General features: G+C 32.2%; 1 protein-coding gene across 1 annotated transcript; it reads right to left on the bottom strand.

The window, feature by feature from the left end:
- Positions 1 to 5,085: 5,085 nt before the first annotated feature.
- On the bottom strand, positions 5,086 to 6,871 carry LOC143045209 (uncharacterized). Its single transcript, XM_076217556.1, has 3 exons — positions 6,726 to 6,871; positions 5,862 to 5,885; positions 5,086 to 5,300 (listed from the first exon to the last, which is right to left on the bottom strand). Exons 1-3 carry the CDS (start codon positions 6,778 to 6,780, stop codon positions 5,122 to 5,124), a joined length of 258 nt encoding a protein of 85 aa, XP_076073671.1. The 5' UTR covers positions 6,781 to 6,871; the 3' UTR covers positions 5,086 to 5,121.
- Positions 6,872 to 14,231: the final 7,360 nt, after the last annotated feature.

Here is a 14,231-nt window from a genome sequence, read left to right as displayed (position 1 = left end):
TTGTGCTACCTTAAACGACTTAGAAAAAATACCGGCAAATTTGACTACCTGTTGACAAACCATTGGCTGATACAGTTTATAATAGTGCTTTTTTGTTCTTTGATATCAATATGGATCTTGTCTATATACCAGCTTTGATTATTTGGAATATCTACTAATTTTCACATCTTCGTACTACATTTGTATGAACTTAAAGATTATTCAGTCTCCTTAAATCTGTACAGGGAAGTTTTAGCATTAGCTCTAACTGTATGGTTTTATTGTTGATACTCACCCCAATTTGTATCTAGTGTTAAATTATGTACATGTATTTATATGACAGAACTTTCTTAGTATTCCTAATTGTTGGAGGAATTTTATACACATAATTAAGTAGTATACCTAAAACGACAAAGTTATTTTTCATTTACCTGTACATATTATTAAACCCGGTTCTTTTCAAAAGTGATTATTTTCGAAGGGTTAAATATTTAGCGTAGGTGTCTTGCCATGGCTTTGTTTGGAATTGTTTGTTTGCTTTTTGGCCTTGAATGTTTGTCCCTAATATTTTATTAACTGTGCATTTGCATGCAGATCATGCAGATATCGCAGATCAAATTTATTCGTTCATAGTGTGTTAATTTACGTTTTTTGATTGAGTTAAGCCTGACAATTGATATTTTATCGTGTGTTTTTCTATGTTGTGATGTTATGCTATTGTTTCAGAAAAAGGGAGAACGTTTGCTACCATTAAAACGTTTAATCCCGCTGCAAATGTTTGCACCTGTCCTAAGTCAGGAATATGATGTGCAGTAGTTGTCGTTTGTTTATTTAATTTATACGTGTTTCTCGTTTCTCGTTTTTTATATAGATTAGACCGTTTGTTTTCCCGTTTGAATGGTTTTACACTAGTAATTTTGGGGCCATTTATAGCTTGTTGTTCGGTGTGAGCCAAGGCTCCGTGTTGAAGGCACGGTACAATGACCTATAATGGTTTTCTTTTATAAATTGTAATTTGGATGGAGAGTTGCCAATTGCCTCATTGGCACTCACACCACATCTTCCTATATCTAAGAAAAAAATAGGGCGTTAGTTTTCTCGTTTGAATAGTTTTACATTATTATTTCGGGGCCTCTTATAGTTGACTATGTGGTATGGGTGTTGCTCATTGTTGAAGATCGTACGGTTAATGCTGTGTCATTTGGTCTCTTTTGGAAAGTCAGTGTCTCATTGGCAATCATGCCACATCTCCTTTTTTATATTGAATCATATATATTAGCTTCGGTGTACATTGACCGTATACCCTTATTCAAGTATATTTATATAAACTATTGTTATTGTAACTGTATTGACTGAACGAGAGTAAGAGCAAATTAAAGAATTTAAAAATGTATAAAAGTCTTTAAGAATTTTTTAAAAATAAAATGGGGGGAAAATAGAATAAAAAGAGGGTCAATACCACCAAGCTCCTGTCACAGTGTGAATATCTTGGAAACATTCGATAGTCTGGACGTAGGCAATTATTTCACACCCTCTAAAATAAGGGTCTGTTGGAAATTTTGCAAGGTAAATAGTAGCCGATATAGTCTATCGATGAATAGACACAGTGTTATATTGTCATCTGTCTGAGCAAAGACTGGCACAATCACGATGTAATTGTCAAACGTGCTCTACGAAACGAAAGGTGACATCAGAAAAAAGTGTTTCTCGACATTCTATCTTTATAAAAATCATATCTTTCTGACAGAACACAGCAAATTAAAGTAAACAGTGTTCTGAGTAGCAGGGCTGCCATCCATACGGGGTCAAGGTTCTATATTGGGGCCCCTTTTTTAATGTCTTCATAAATGATAGTTTAATTTGTTAAAAATATATTTAGTACCTTATATAATTATGCTGACGACAATACTCTGTCTTTTAGCCGTCCTGATTATGACCATCTCATATCTATATTAGAATCCGAGTCTCAAGTGCTGATTGATTGGTTCAAAGAAATTAAGATGCAGGCAAATCCTGATTAATTTCACGTTATTGCTATAGAAAAAAGAACCTTTAAAAAAATAAGTCTATCCAAGTTCAGCAAAATATTTTATCACTATTCCATTTTTGCATGTTTTCAATTTTTGACACCATGCCGAACTAAACTTTTCATAGGATAGGATACTTCAGCAATTTTGATATATTGATTTCTCATGTTTTGTTATTATAAAAATTAACTTGAAATGTCAAAGCATATTTTCTGCTATATATCATGTATATGTTAAAGTAACTAAATTCACAGGGGCGGATGCAGGAATTTTCGAAAGGGGGGTGCTAACCCAGGGAACCCAGGGCAAAGGGGGGGTGCAAAACATATGTCCCGATACAAATGCATTGATCGGCAAAAATAAAGGGGGGTGCGCACCCCCGGAACCCCCCCCCCCCCTGGATCCGCCACTGATTCAATACAATTGCATACATAGTACAACCACGGGGGGGGGGTCTCTTCCTATATAAAGGTATATACATATGTGCCGCTGGAATGGGTCCCTTTTTTGATCCGTCAAATATATCAATGGGGTGCAATTTTACCGAGGAAATATATCAATAGGTAGTAATTGACCGATTGTGATATATCAATGGGTCATAAATTTCAGTTTGTTGTGCAACGATCTTCACTGAATTTCCCAAACTCTTTGTCATTAAAATTTCCACATCTGCTGAAACTTATGTACACAAGTTTTGATATTGATTAAAAATTACACTGTCACAATTAATAATCTTCAGTAAATTATCCAGTAGATATCGAACCTTTTGCACTAGTTGCGTCACGTGAGTTGCGTAACACATCGATTTATTTGCACTTAATTTGTTGCGTCTATTCTCATTGACATTGTGTGTCTTGCTTAATCACTTTTAATTTGTTGAAAGAATTTGTCATTATTTGATTGCCAAAATGAAAGACATACGAAGCATTGACAGAGGAAAATGTTTAAATTGTCATGAATGTGAGGAATTTACTGGAACTTTAAGATGTGATTATTGTGACTGTGTAGCTGCAAAACACATTCGAAAACAAGAGGAGGAAGCAAATCCACTACATTACATAGGTGCAAAACCACCAAAGAGTTTTCTATTACTTATAAATAAGAAGATGTGGTATGAGTGTCAATGAGACAACTCTCCATGCAAGTCACAATGTATAAAAAGTTAACAGTTATAGGTCAAAGTACGGCCTTCAACACGGAACTTCTATTACTGTTTGTTAAATTAAATTTTTCAAAAAATTGTGCAGAATTTGCTTAACTTTTCAACTGATTGCTCATAGAGCAAAAAAAATGCATTAAATACAGGTTTATTTCCTCAAAACTGCGTGTTTTTGGCTCATAATTATAACCAGCTGTGAAGTCATATTGTTTGTGCTATTGCACCTTCAAAACAGTGTTTTTACTTGTTATTGTTTGAAAAGTTCAATGTTTCATATAAATTAAAGTGTATTGTATAATTGAAAAGTGTTTTTGATGTATAATAAGATTGTATATGCATATAGGTACTATTTGAGCTGATAAATATATGAATGGGTCATGATTTCGCTGTGAAATATATGTATAGGTAGGGATTTCACAATTATTCAATATATGAATGGGGGGTGTTTTTAAAATCCCAGCTGCACACCTGTACCCAAAATCCCATGTTGAGACCCCCCCCCCCCCCCGTGAGTACAACCACTGTTATATGAGGGCGTAAGACGTTATAATAAAGAAAAAATTTCGTTCCATTCCGCCATGTTTGTTTAGACACCGTCTATAGGTGAAGACCGTATGTTGACCTCAAGATGTCTGTAGGCTTTGTCTCGTTGAGGTGCTGCATCACGGACGGTTTACCAAATGTTTTCTTTTATTGATAATAATATCAATTTTGTAAGTTGTTTCTTTTGTTGTTGTTTTGTATCGATCTGAAGAGCCAACCTCTGGTCAACTGATTTTTATAGTATGTTGAACTTCTTATATTGTGCAACTGTACTAGGAAGTGAGAGGGTATTTTTGGGTGTTCTATCCCGTTACATTCTGTACATGCCTGTCGCAAGCCAAGAGCATGCAACTCAGGGGTTGTTGTTTGTTGCTGTATACCATATTTGGTTTTTTTTATTGAAGTTTTAATTGTTCATAAATCCGGCCGTTGGTTTCTCGTTTGAATTGCTTTAAATATGTGTATGCCCTTCCATAGCTTTAAATGCGATATGCGTTTTTATCTTTGTTGGTGGTTTTACGGTAACATGACATCTGCGTCTGTTTGTCTCTGGTAAATAATTGTATCACTGTCAATCAAACCACATCGCCTTATTTTATATTCATAGCGAGGTGACTATTCAATATGTCAAGGTCTAAATTGTCCATAGCCTAAAGAAACAGTTATGACCAGATTTTATCAAAGATCTGCGAAACTTTGAAATAAATTCCCCAAATGACAACGAATAAAGATATAACGTAATACATCTATATTAAAAGGTTTCAAACTTCGACTTGCAAATAAACATTAGCGTAATAAACATCTATACAAAGCACCACAACAGCTGTTTCAAATTATTCAAAGATATACTTAAACCATTTGGGTTGAATCAATGGTATTTCTCTAAATATGTCTTTGAAATGAACATATGCACGGTCTTCAATAATTCAAACTGTTACATTCACTGCATGCCCTTCATTAGGACCACATGAGTTCATTCCGTGTTCTTGTTGGGTTTTGTGTTGTTTAGTCCTTAATTTAAATTAAGTGTTTTTCGTCTTTCGTAATTTTCTTTGGTCATGGTTTCGTATGTTTTATATTTGACAAACGATTTTTTGATTTGTCTAATTAAATTGTACCGACCAAATAACTGCTTAAAGTTTTCAAAAAATCTATCATTTATTACCTGAAAAAAGGTCTTGAGCAAAGGTTTAATAAAACATAAACCAACTATCACATAGCATAATCAAGATCTTTGCTAACAAGGACAAAGGAGCATAGTGGAACTGAAAAAAAAAGATGACGCTAATGTGTCAACAAGTATTAAAATCCAAACAAAATTTTCCCACACAACAACCGAAAACCTGCATTTGGATGTAAATAAAAATAAGAGATAAATGCTTTCAAAGAATTTTGCTTTATTGTAAATGTCAATCAAATCTTTTCGCAGGTTGGTGTTATGAAGTCGCATTCCTTGGTTTTGTCGTTCCACTTAAGTGTCCCTGGACATTTCCGATCATATTTTACTCTGAAAACACAGGTGACGTAGGCTTCACAAGAATCGCATGACTGGAAGTAGCCAAGCATGTTCTTTGTACATTTGGTAATGCATGCTGAAAAAAAAAAAAAAAAAAAAAATACATGTAATTGCTTAGTAACTTTGTTTGATATATTTCTAATGATAATCAGTATTTTTTTTTTAATACAATATCTTGACACACTTAAAAATTCTTGTTGTTTAGCGATGATCTTTCGATATACGGGAATCAATAGTGTACAAAAGGGTAAGCATGCGCAGAAATAGTTCAGAATGAAAAGTCAATCCAAAAAAAAAAAATCCCGCCCCCCCAAACCAAAATATAGAAATGGTCGTCCCATGATGAAAATCCGGCTTGTAAGATCTATAAAATTGAGATTGGAAATGGGGAATGTGTCAAAGAGACAACAACCCGACCATAGAACAGACAACAGCAGAAGGTCACTCACCAACAGGTCTGCAATGCAGCGAGTATAACATATTTTGAAATTAGGAATTGGCCATTTTATGATTTGACAAATACAGATTTGTTGCATATGTAAATGAATACTGGCCTGCAAGATCCTTTTTCGCTGGTGTGTTCTATCGTAATGATGTTATACTATATTTGTGTGCAACATAAGACATATATACTTACTTTTAGCCTTCACTTTTGCCTGAGCTGAAACAGAATAAAATGAAAAGAAAAGAACTACAATGATTAGTAAAAATTATCAATTCAATTGATTATACACAATTATACACAACAGGTGTTATCAGATTGCATAAAGACAGAGCATTCAACCTACGTTGTAGTTCTTGGATTATTGCAATTAAAATTGGATACTAACCCGATTTTTTTTCTAATGCTTTATTGTGTGTCTTAAGTTTAATGACGGAGTTTAGATAGGCAAATCGACGGGTTTGTGCTCACGTGAAAAATGCTTTCTAAATCTAGCTTATCTTATTTTGTACTTGTATAATGAGAATAATCCAAAACCAGGGGCAACACACCGATGTTTCTTAAAATGTCCTGTTCCAAGACTGGAACACGTCAATTGTTATCCCATAGTTCATTTCTGTGTGTGTTGCATTGTCGTTTGTTTTTGTTGTACTACAGTGTTTCTGTTGTTCCGTTGTTTGCCTTTTATAGTTTCCCTCGGATTTAGCTTGTAACCTGGATTTGTTTTCTCTCAATCGATTTAATATGACTTTTGAACAGCGGTATACTACTGTTGCCTTTATTTAATGTCTTTTTATCTAGTTTCTTGTTACAAATTCAGAAAAGAAATTATAAGGTATAATATCCAAATATTTCTAAACAAGACTGATAAAGCAATTTAAACATCTTTTAAACTTTATTACATATTCAAGCAGATATTTGAACTTGAACGGCCAACATTTTTTCATTTGCCTTATGCAACCAGCAAATGCACTACGTTGGTTTTTTTTTTTACAATGCATTTTAAGACAGAGTGTACTTTTAAATTATAAGTGCATATATCTTAAGTTTCATCCTTACCATCAATCAAAGCCAAGAAAGCAAAAATCACAACAATTATTAAAAGAATCCTCATCTTTGATCAGATATTACAACTTCCTTGCAGCAAGAACAGTCTACAACAGATATGCGTGACACACCTGTTTCCATACGATGGATTTTATTGAAATGTAATATAGATAATATCCCGACCGATTTGTATATTCTAGAAATTGCATGCATGTTTCATATACGCCCTTTAATAGTTTCAGAATACATGGATATTTATCATAACATCAGCAATAATTTTAGGACCATCTTATGACTATCATATGATATGCCATAAAATGTAAAACTAAACTGTTCTAGGATAGTCAACCCTATTCTGCTCTTATGACTGTCATAAGTGGAAATAAAAACCGTTTTTTTTAATAACGGATTAGATTTGGTACACCGAATAACCGCTTAACGAATTGCTCCTGCAAATACATTAATGAACTACTATATATAAAAAAAACAATAATCATGAGTATAAAGAATAGGAGTAGAAATTCTGCGTTACAGGAGATTCCAATTTCAATTCTTATCTCTCTCTAGTTAAATTATTCCTAGAGATTTGAAATAATCATGAGTTGCACAAAAATAGTTTCTGATAATGTTTCAAAACTTTTGAAATTATATTTGACTTACAAACAGCTTGAAAATTGATAGAATAGTAAATTACATTTGGAAAGTGTATCTTTTCATAAAAATTCTCTCATAATAGTGTGAAGAGGTGATTTATTTTTAAGGTTTTGACTTATCGTAACTTGAGGTACTTTTCTTACGACTATGAAATGTCATAAGACCATCATTTTATCCAGAAGATAGTGTTCCATTGTATATACAAAAAGAAAATGTGGTATGATTGCCAATGACACAACTCTCAACAAGAGACCTAATGACGCTGAAATTAACATCTGTAGGTCTTCAACAATGAGCAAAGCCCATACCGCAAAGTCAGCTATAAAAGGCCCCGAAATGACAAATGTAATACAATTCAAACGAGAAAGTAAACGGCATAATTCAATTTAAAAAAAATCACTAAAAACAAATAATTTTATGTAACACATCAACAAACGACAGCCACTGAATTACATGCAGGTTCCTGACTTGGGTCAGGCACATACATACAGAATGTGTAGGGGTTAAACATGCATGTGTTTAAACATTTATCAAACGATAAATCAAAACAAATAAAATGGAAATATATGACTTGTCAAAAAAAAAATTAAAAAAAATGGTACAAATAAAATTAAGAAAAAAATATTAACAAGCTAAATATACCGATTATCTAGACATATCGACGAATATTTACGATTGTAAGCAGACAGTTTTAATGAAAAATATTGATGAAAACGTGTTTATTTGTCTTTAAAACATTTAATAATAACTGAAATGTTATACTACCAATTTGGCAATTAAGACATGTTTGAAAAATCAAAAGATCAGGAAAAAAACGTTACTTATAAAAAACGAAAAGAAAAATAGTAGTAAAATGGGAAGTTCACAAAAAGAAACGCAAGAATGTTAAATGATAAAAAACGTCCTCTTTTTCTCCATTTACATCACCGAATGCAACTTGTCATTGAATAACTGCTATTTATGAGTATCGCGACAGGTGAAACTAGTTAAACAGGAACTGCTTAAACCCTTCCACAGCATCTGAGTTCAACCTCAATTTTGACGGGGTTCGTGATGCACCATCTTGGTCTTTCTTTTGATATACATTTTCTTCACCTAATGTTCTTTATTTCTGCCATGGGAAGTTCACACCCCTTCTGCGTATGGCGCTAATACAAAATTTCAATTCCTGGTATCTCTGATGAGGTTGTTTAAAACGAAATGATAAATTACTGGTTTGATATCAGTAATGAGATCTTCGGAGTCATAATTATAGTTACATGTATGATATTTTCTGATTGAGTGTGGGAAGTGAAACAGCCAGTGGGTTTAAGAACAATCAGATTCTTGACGATTATTTCAATAAAATTTAAGACTATAATACGTTATTCCATAATTGTTACAAAACGCACTTCTAGATTTCCGTATGCCCCAAGTTTTATGTCTGATATTCTCAAATGTCACATCAAACGTATTTATAATTTTATTGGTTATGATTCATACCAGGAAGTTCTTATATATAAGAGCACGTGTGGTCGTACACTGTTAAAGCAGCTTAAAATTATATGATAAATTATGTCATTTAAAACCTATTCTTTTTGTACTTTCACAGTTTAAGATTATATAACATGCGACAGTTCGACCTTTTGAATTATTTCTCCTTATTTGAAAGTTCGTTGAAAATCAACCGTATTTAAATGATAAAAAACGAAAGATAAACTGTTCTTGCATTTTTGAAATGGATGTTAGTAGCAGAAAACAGAATACATACTGTTGAGCTTGGTGAAGAGAAATATTTTTGTAGGCGATGTTAACATGATTAGAAATGATATATGTTTTTTCCCGACCGAAGTGTATTTGTGTGTGTGAGGAGGAAGGGGTACGCCCTCCACGCCTTGATTGAATCCGCCACCGGTATAGATAAATGATAAGAGCCTGTCATATAGTGGCGTTAATCCATTTTTTTCAATATATTCTACTACATGTAGTATTTAGTCGTTAATTTACCTTTGTCTCAAATAAAGATCTTCTTATAGAAGTCATAGAACTAGTTCCGTATTCAAGAAAATATCATTTGATTTATATACTAGTAAAAAGAGGACTGAATGTCCGTAAATATGTCAAAGATGTTTTTTTATGAAAATGAATGTCACACATATGAATTTAACACACATAACTGAAATGCAGTTAAAAAAAGATCAGTATATTGTGAGAGTGAGATATGGGACAGACGTTGAAGTACGTGTAAGTGAGGGGTTTAGCTAGATTGAAAACTAGCTTCAATCCACCATATTGTACATAAGAAGATGTCTGTACCAAGTCTGGACTATGACAGTTGTCCATTCGTTTGATGTGTTTGAGATTTTGATTTTGCCATTTGATTATGGATATCCCTTTTTTAATTTTCCACGGAGTTCAGTATTTGTGTGATTCTACGTTTTAAAGGGGTTTGATTGTTTCTTGTGCTTATAGCTTTTAAAGCTGACCCCTTGATCAACAATTAAGTCCTCTTAAATTTGATAGGCGAGTAAGAGTAATCTCACCTAACAATAAATACTCTAAAATAATAGAAATAATCCCAACTAGCATCACGGATATACAAACGATCTCTTTTAATAAACGTTTATTTTCTTTTTATTGTGTCATCTTCTTTGCATTTTTTTTAGTAGTGCATTGTCCAAAAGTCATCTTTTTTTTTTACATCTTTTGTATGATCACTTCCTTCTGATATACTATGCGGTATATGGTGTAAATAAACTCATCATAGATACCAGGACTAAATTTTGTATATACGCCATACGTCTTCAAAAGACTCATCAGTGACCCTCGAATCCATAAAAGTTAAAAAGGCCAAATAAAGTACGAAGTTGAAGAGCATTGAGGACCAAAATTCGTAAAATGTTTTGCCAAATGCAGCAGGTAATCTAAAACATTAGGACAACTGTGTGTTTTTCCTCATTTGGTGTCCATATCTGTCAAGTATTTGATAATCTGGGATAAATTAAAAAAAAAACAAATATATTAAGGGAGATATCTTATGTTAATCTAGAAATATTGAATTTGGGTTGGCGTTAAATTTTCTGGAATATTTTGTCTTTGAACGTGTTTTACTTTTATATAAATAATTTGCATAATAAATTGAAAATACCTGTAAAATGATCCTATAAAAAACGACAGGTTAGATTACATTTCCGTTCCTGCAACGCGAGAGACGGATTTGTTCGCCTCTTTACAATTATAAAACCTCTTTTTTTTTTTAACCTTTAACATTCATACTTAAAAGAAGTATATATGTGGGTAATGGATATTTAATAAAACAGAGAAATTTATTCTTACAGTTTTGTTTTAAGTTCATAGAATTTGAATTAATTGAATTCTGTAATTTTCAATGACATAAGCCGCATGTTTTAGTTATAAGCAGCTTACCTTTAAAGTAATACAGCTAGAGTTCGCACTGAAATGTCAGACATTCTTAATACTTTTGAAATGATAGGTTAAATCATTTTACAGTAAAAAGAAAAAATACAAAAATACCGAACTCATCAAACGAATTGAAAACAAATGTCATATTTCGAACTTGATACAGGCATTTCTATATGAAGAAACTGGAGGATTAAACATGGTTTTTCATCGGAAAGTAAAATCTTTAACTCCAAAAGGAAAGTCCCTTATCAAATAACAAAATCATAAGCTCAAACACATCAAACAAATGGATAACAACTGTCATATTCCTGACTAAGTACATGCACTTTCTTATGTAGAAGGTGGTTGATTGAACCTGGTTTTATAGCTAGCTAAACCTCTCACCTCTATGACAGTGTTCTCAATTTCCATTATATTTGACAACGATGCATGAACAAAACAAACAGACCCAATAGGTAAAAATGTCAAAAATTGGGCAGCAGTCAACATTGTGTTCAAAATAAAAATAAAAAAAGAAAAATTCTCATCACTACTAAGGAATAAGTGTCACTATATAAAACCTGTCCGAGCATATACATAAATTGATATGTATTGGATACGTCATTGAGACAGCAACATTATATCACACTAACCCATTTTTAGAGATGAAATACGTACTTCAACATAAAACAGATAGCTTTTCAATTTCACAAGCTATATATTCATTGTTCTTAGTCAAGAAGAGTTGTGAATAAATCCAACAGGAACTATCAAAGAACTGCAATGGATTTTCAAAAGTTCCTATATATTAGACAATAACAATCAAAACCAAGGAGTAAACAAAGACTCATAAAACCAAAGGACATTTACATCAACAGTTATAAATAATAGTTAAGAAACAACACGAACTCCACTAAAAACCGGGAGTGAAATCAGGTGCTCCGGAAGGGTAAGCATTTCATGCACCGTATACGGCACCCGTCGAAATGAAAAATATGTTTTTTTGTAGAAAAGAGGCGAAAGACATCAAAAGGGACATTCAAATTGATAAGTAACTAAATTAACTAAATCTGACAATACCATGGCAAACACAGAAAATTAGAACCTGCTCTACATGACCTAGCGGGGTTACTTCATCTTCTTGCTGATAAAGTTAGTATCAAAAACAACCCCCCCATAATTCTATATAAATTAGTTTCTATCAGAAAAGAATGAAATATCTTGCTTTGTTTATAGTAATTTATTGAAATATTATTCATTCATCACCTTAGAAAATAGTAACTAGGAAATATGCTGTATACTTATTAAAAAAAACCAAATTGTAGATCTAGCTCAATATATTGAAGAAAAATATACTTTAACAGCGCGGTAAAAATATTACTATTAGTTGCATTCCCTTATATAAACTTCAATACATTGAAATGAAAATACTAAATTTACTATTTCGTGACATATCAGTGGTACAAAACAATTAAAATTTCATAAATCAATGAAATATGACCTAAATCCAATACATGTCAGATAAACAGCATATCACATTATTTATTGATTGGAGAGATATTTTATTTTGACAACATTAGAAAAGTCGATTGACATGCTGTATATCAAAATTTTCATTACATTGAAATGTTTTCCTTACATCTTTAAAATATCTGAATTAATATGTTCATTTGATCCAATATAAACACATCGGTTAACAAGGGATAATGGAAAGTGTGTTCAAAGATCAAAGAAGCCAAATCATTTAATTTCACATCCAGATATATGGATGATGCTCTTTCCATTACAATCTAAACTTTTCTGATTGGGTTCCATTAATATATCACCAAGAACTAGAATTAAAAATACAATGAAAATGGCTTCATCTGCCTCATTTTAGACTTTTAGCTAGAATTGGACTCAACGGTCATCTCAGTACCCGAATCTATGACAAACGGGACGATTTTAATTTTGAAAATATCAATTCCCCCACCTTAATATTCATATAACTACTTCAACTGTATATGGGATATACATTTCCTAACTCATTCAGTATGCAGAGCTTGCAGCTGTCACTCATACTTCGTAAAACGTCACCAGTGTCTGAGAAGAAAATTGACGAACCAGGGGTATGTAAAAAAACGTCTCTTACTTTTTCTAAAAAAGTTCATCGGAAGATACCAAGACCTTGTTGATAAATATTCTGTATCAACTTCACAAATAATACACGGTGGTCTTGAAGTATAGATTCTAGGTACAGAAATTGTTAATCATCCTAAAAACATGTTATAGTAACCATTTATTTGTCTCTGTAAATTATTACTTTTACTGTGTAGTCTATTCTCAAATTTAAGGTAAGTCTTTGGTTTCTTGTGTTCCGTTTTTGCTATTGTACTTTGTCTATATGCCTTATTGTTTTTTTATGCTGATATATTTGCTTGTTTTTATAAGATAATAACACAATGTTGACTGTTGTATCCCTACTTTTGACATGATTACTTATTATGTCTGTTTGTTTTATTAACACATCGTTGTCAATATACTAGAAATTAATGAAAAAAGAGTGACGAAAGATACCAAAGGGACAGTCAAACTCATAAACTGTCATACAAGTGAAGTTTAGTTACTATAAAACCAGATTTAGTTCACCATTTTCTACATAATGTCAATATAATGTAGATTAATGAAACTGACATACAAGTTAAGTTTAGTTAGTTTTAAAACCAGATTTAGTTCACCATTTTCTACATAAGAAAATGCCTGCCAGGAATATGACAGTTGATATCCATTCATTTGATGTGTTTGAGCTTTTGATTTTGCCATTTGCTTACAGTCTTTCCTGTTCAGAACTTTCCACGGAGTTCAGTATTTTTGTCATTTTACTTTTTTTCAGAACATTAAGTGTACATATTCGAATAATAAAAGACAACAAAATTTTCCACACTATACTTTTGTAAAATATCTAAAGTCAATTGAAACTCGACAAGTTATTACAAATTAACAATAGCTCTTTAAAGCGAATATCTGGTGGACATAGACCGATAATGTAACAAGTGTTTCAGAAAGAAACACACATTTTGCATAACAATGAGCAGTTTCAAATTTTTCAGTTTTCGGTATTGATCTCCATTGTGAAGGCGCATCATTCCAACTATTTTGACTATTAGAAATAAGCGAATTTTCCGCGTACAAACTTTTAATACAGTATTTGTGCCGTATCTCATATGCATATTTTGATAAGCAACAAAAACAAAACTAAGAAAAAACGAACAATCGTAATTCACATCCAAAATATAACATTCACCATAACTATTGGATAGAACACCAAACGAAACTATATATAGTACATCCTTATATCTTCTTTATCTGACGTACATATGTATATTTCTGTAAGCTTTTTTTTAGATTTTATGTTAATGATTTCTTTTCACTATTTCAATTGTATTTATTTTGTTTGTAGTCTTTGAAACTTTTAAAATTAAACAAAATTAAATGGTTTGTTTA

Source organism: Mytilus galloprovincialis, chromosome 9 (assembly GCF_965363235.1).
Source record: "Mytilus galloprovincialis chromosome 9, xbMytGall1.hap1.1, whole genome shotgun sequence".
Classification (NCBI taxonomy): domain Eukaryota; kingdom Metazoa; phylum Mollusca; class Bivalvia; order Mytilida; family Mytilidae; genus Mytilus; species Mytilus galloprovincialis.
The sequence above is the reverse complement of the archived record's forward strand: the minus strand, read 5'-3'. Positions and strand labels throughout refer to the sequence as shown.

Bases quoted from the DNA above. Each gene is read 5' to 3' on its own strand.
- LOC143045209 (XM_076217556.1), bottom strand. From the start codon at position 6,780: ATGAGGATTCTTTTAATAATTGTTGTGATTTTTGCTTTCTTGGCTTTG. The intron at 5,886-6,725 runs GTAAGGATGAAA...ATTCTGTTTCAG, and splicing joins TTTCTTGGCTTTGATTGATG to CTCAGGCAAAAGTGAAGGCT. The intron at 5,301-5,861 runs GTAAGTATATAT...TTTTTTTTTCAG, and splicing joins GGCAAAAGTGAAGGCTAAAA to CATGCATTACCAAATGTACA.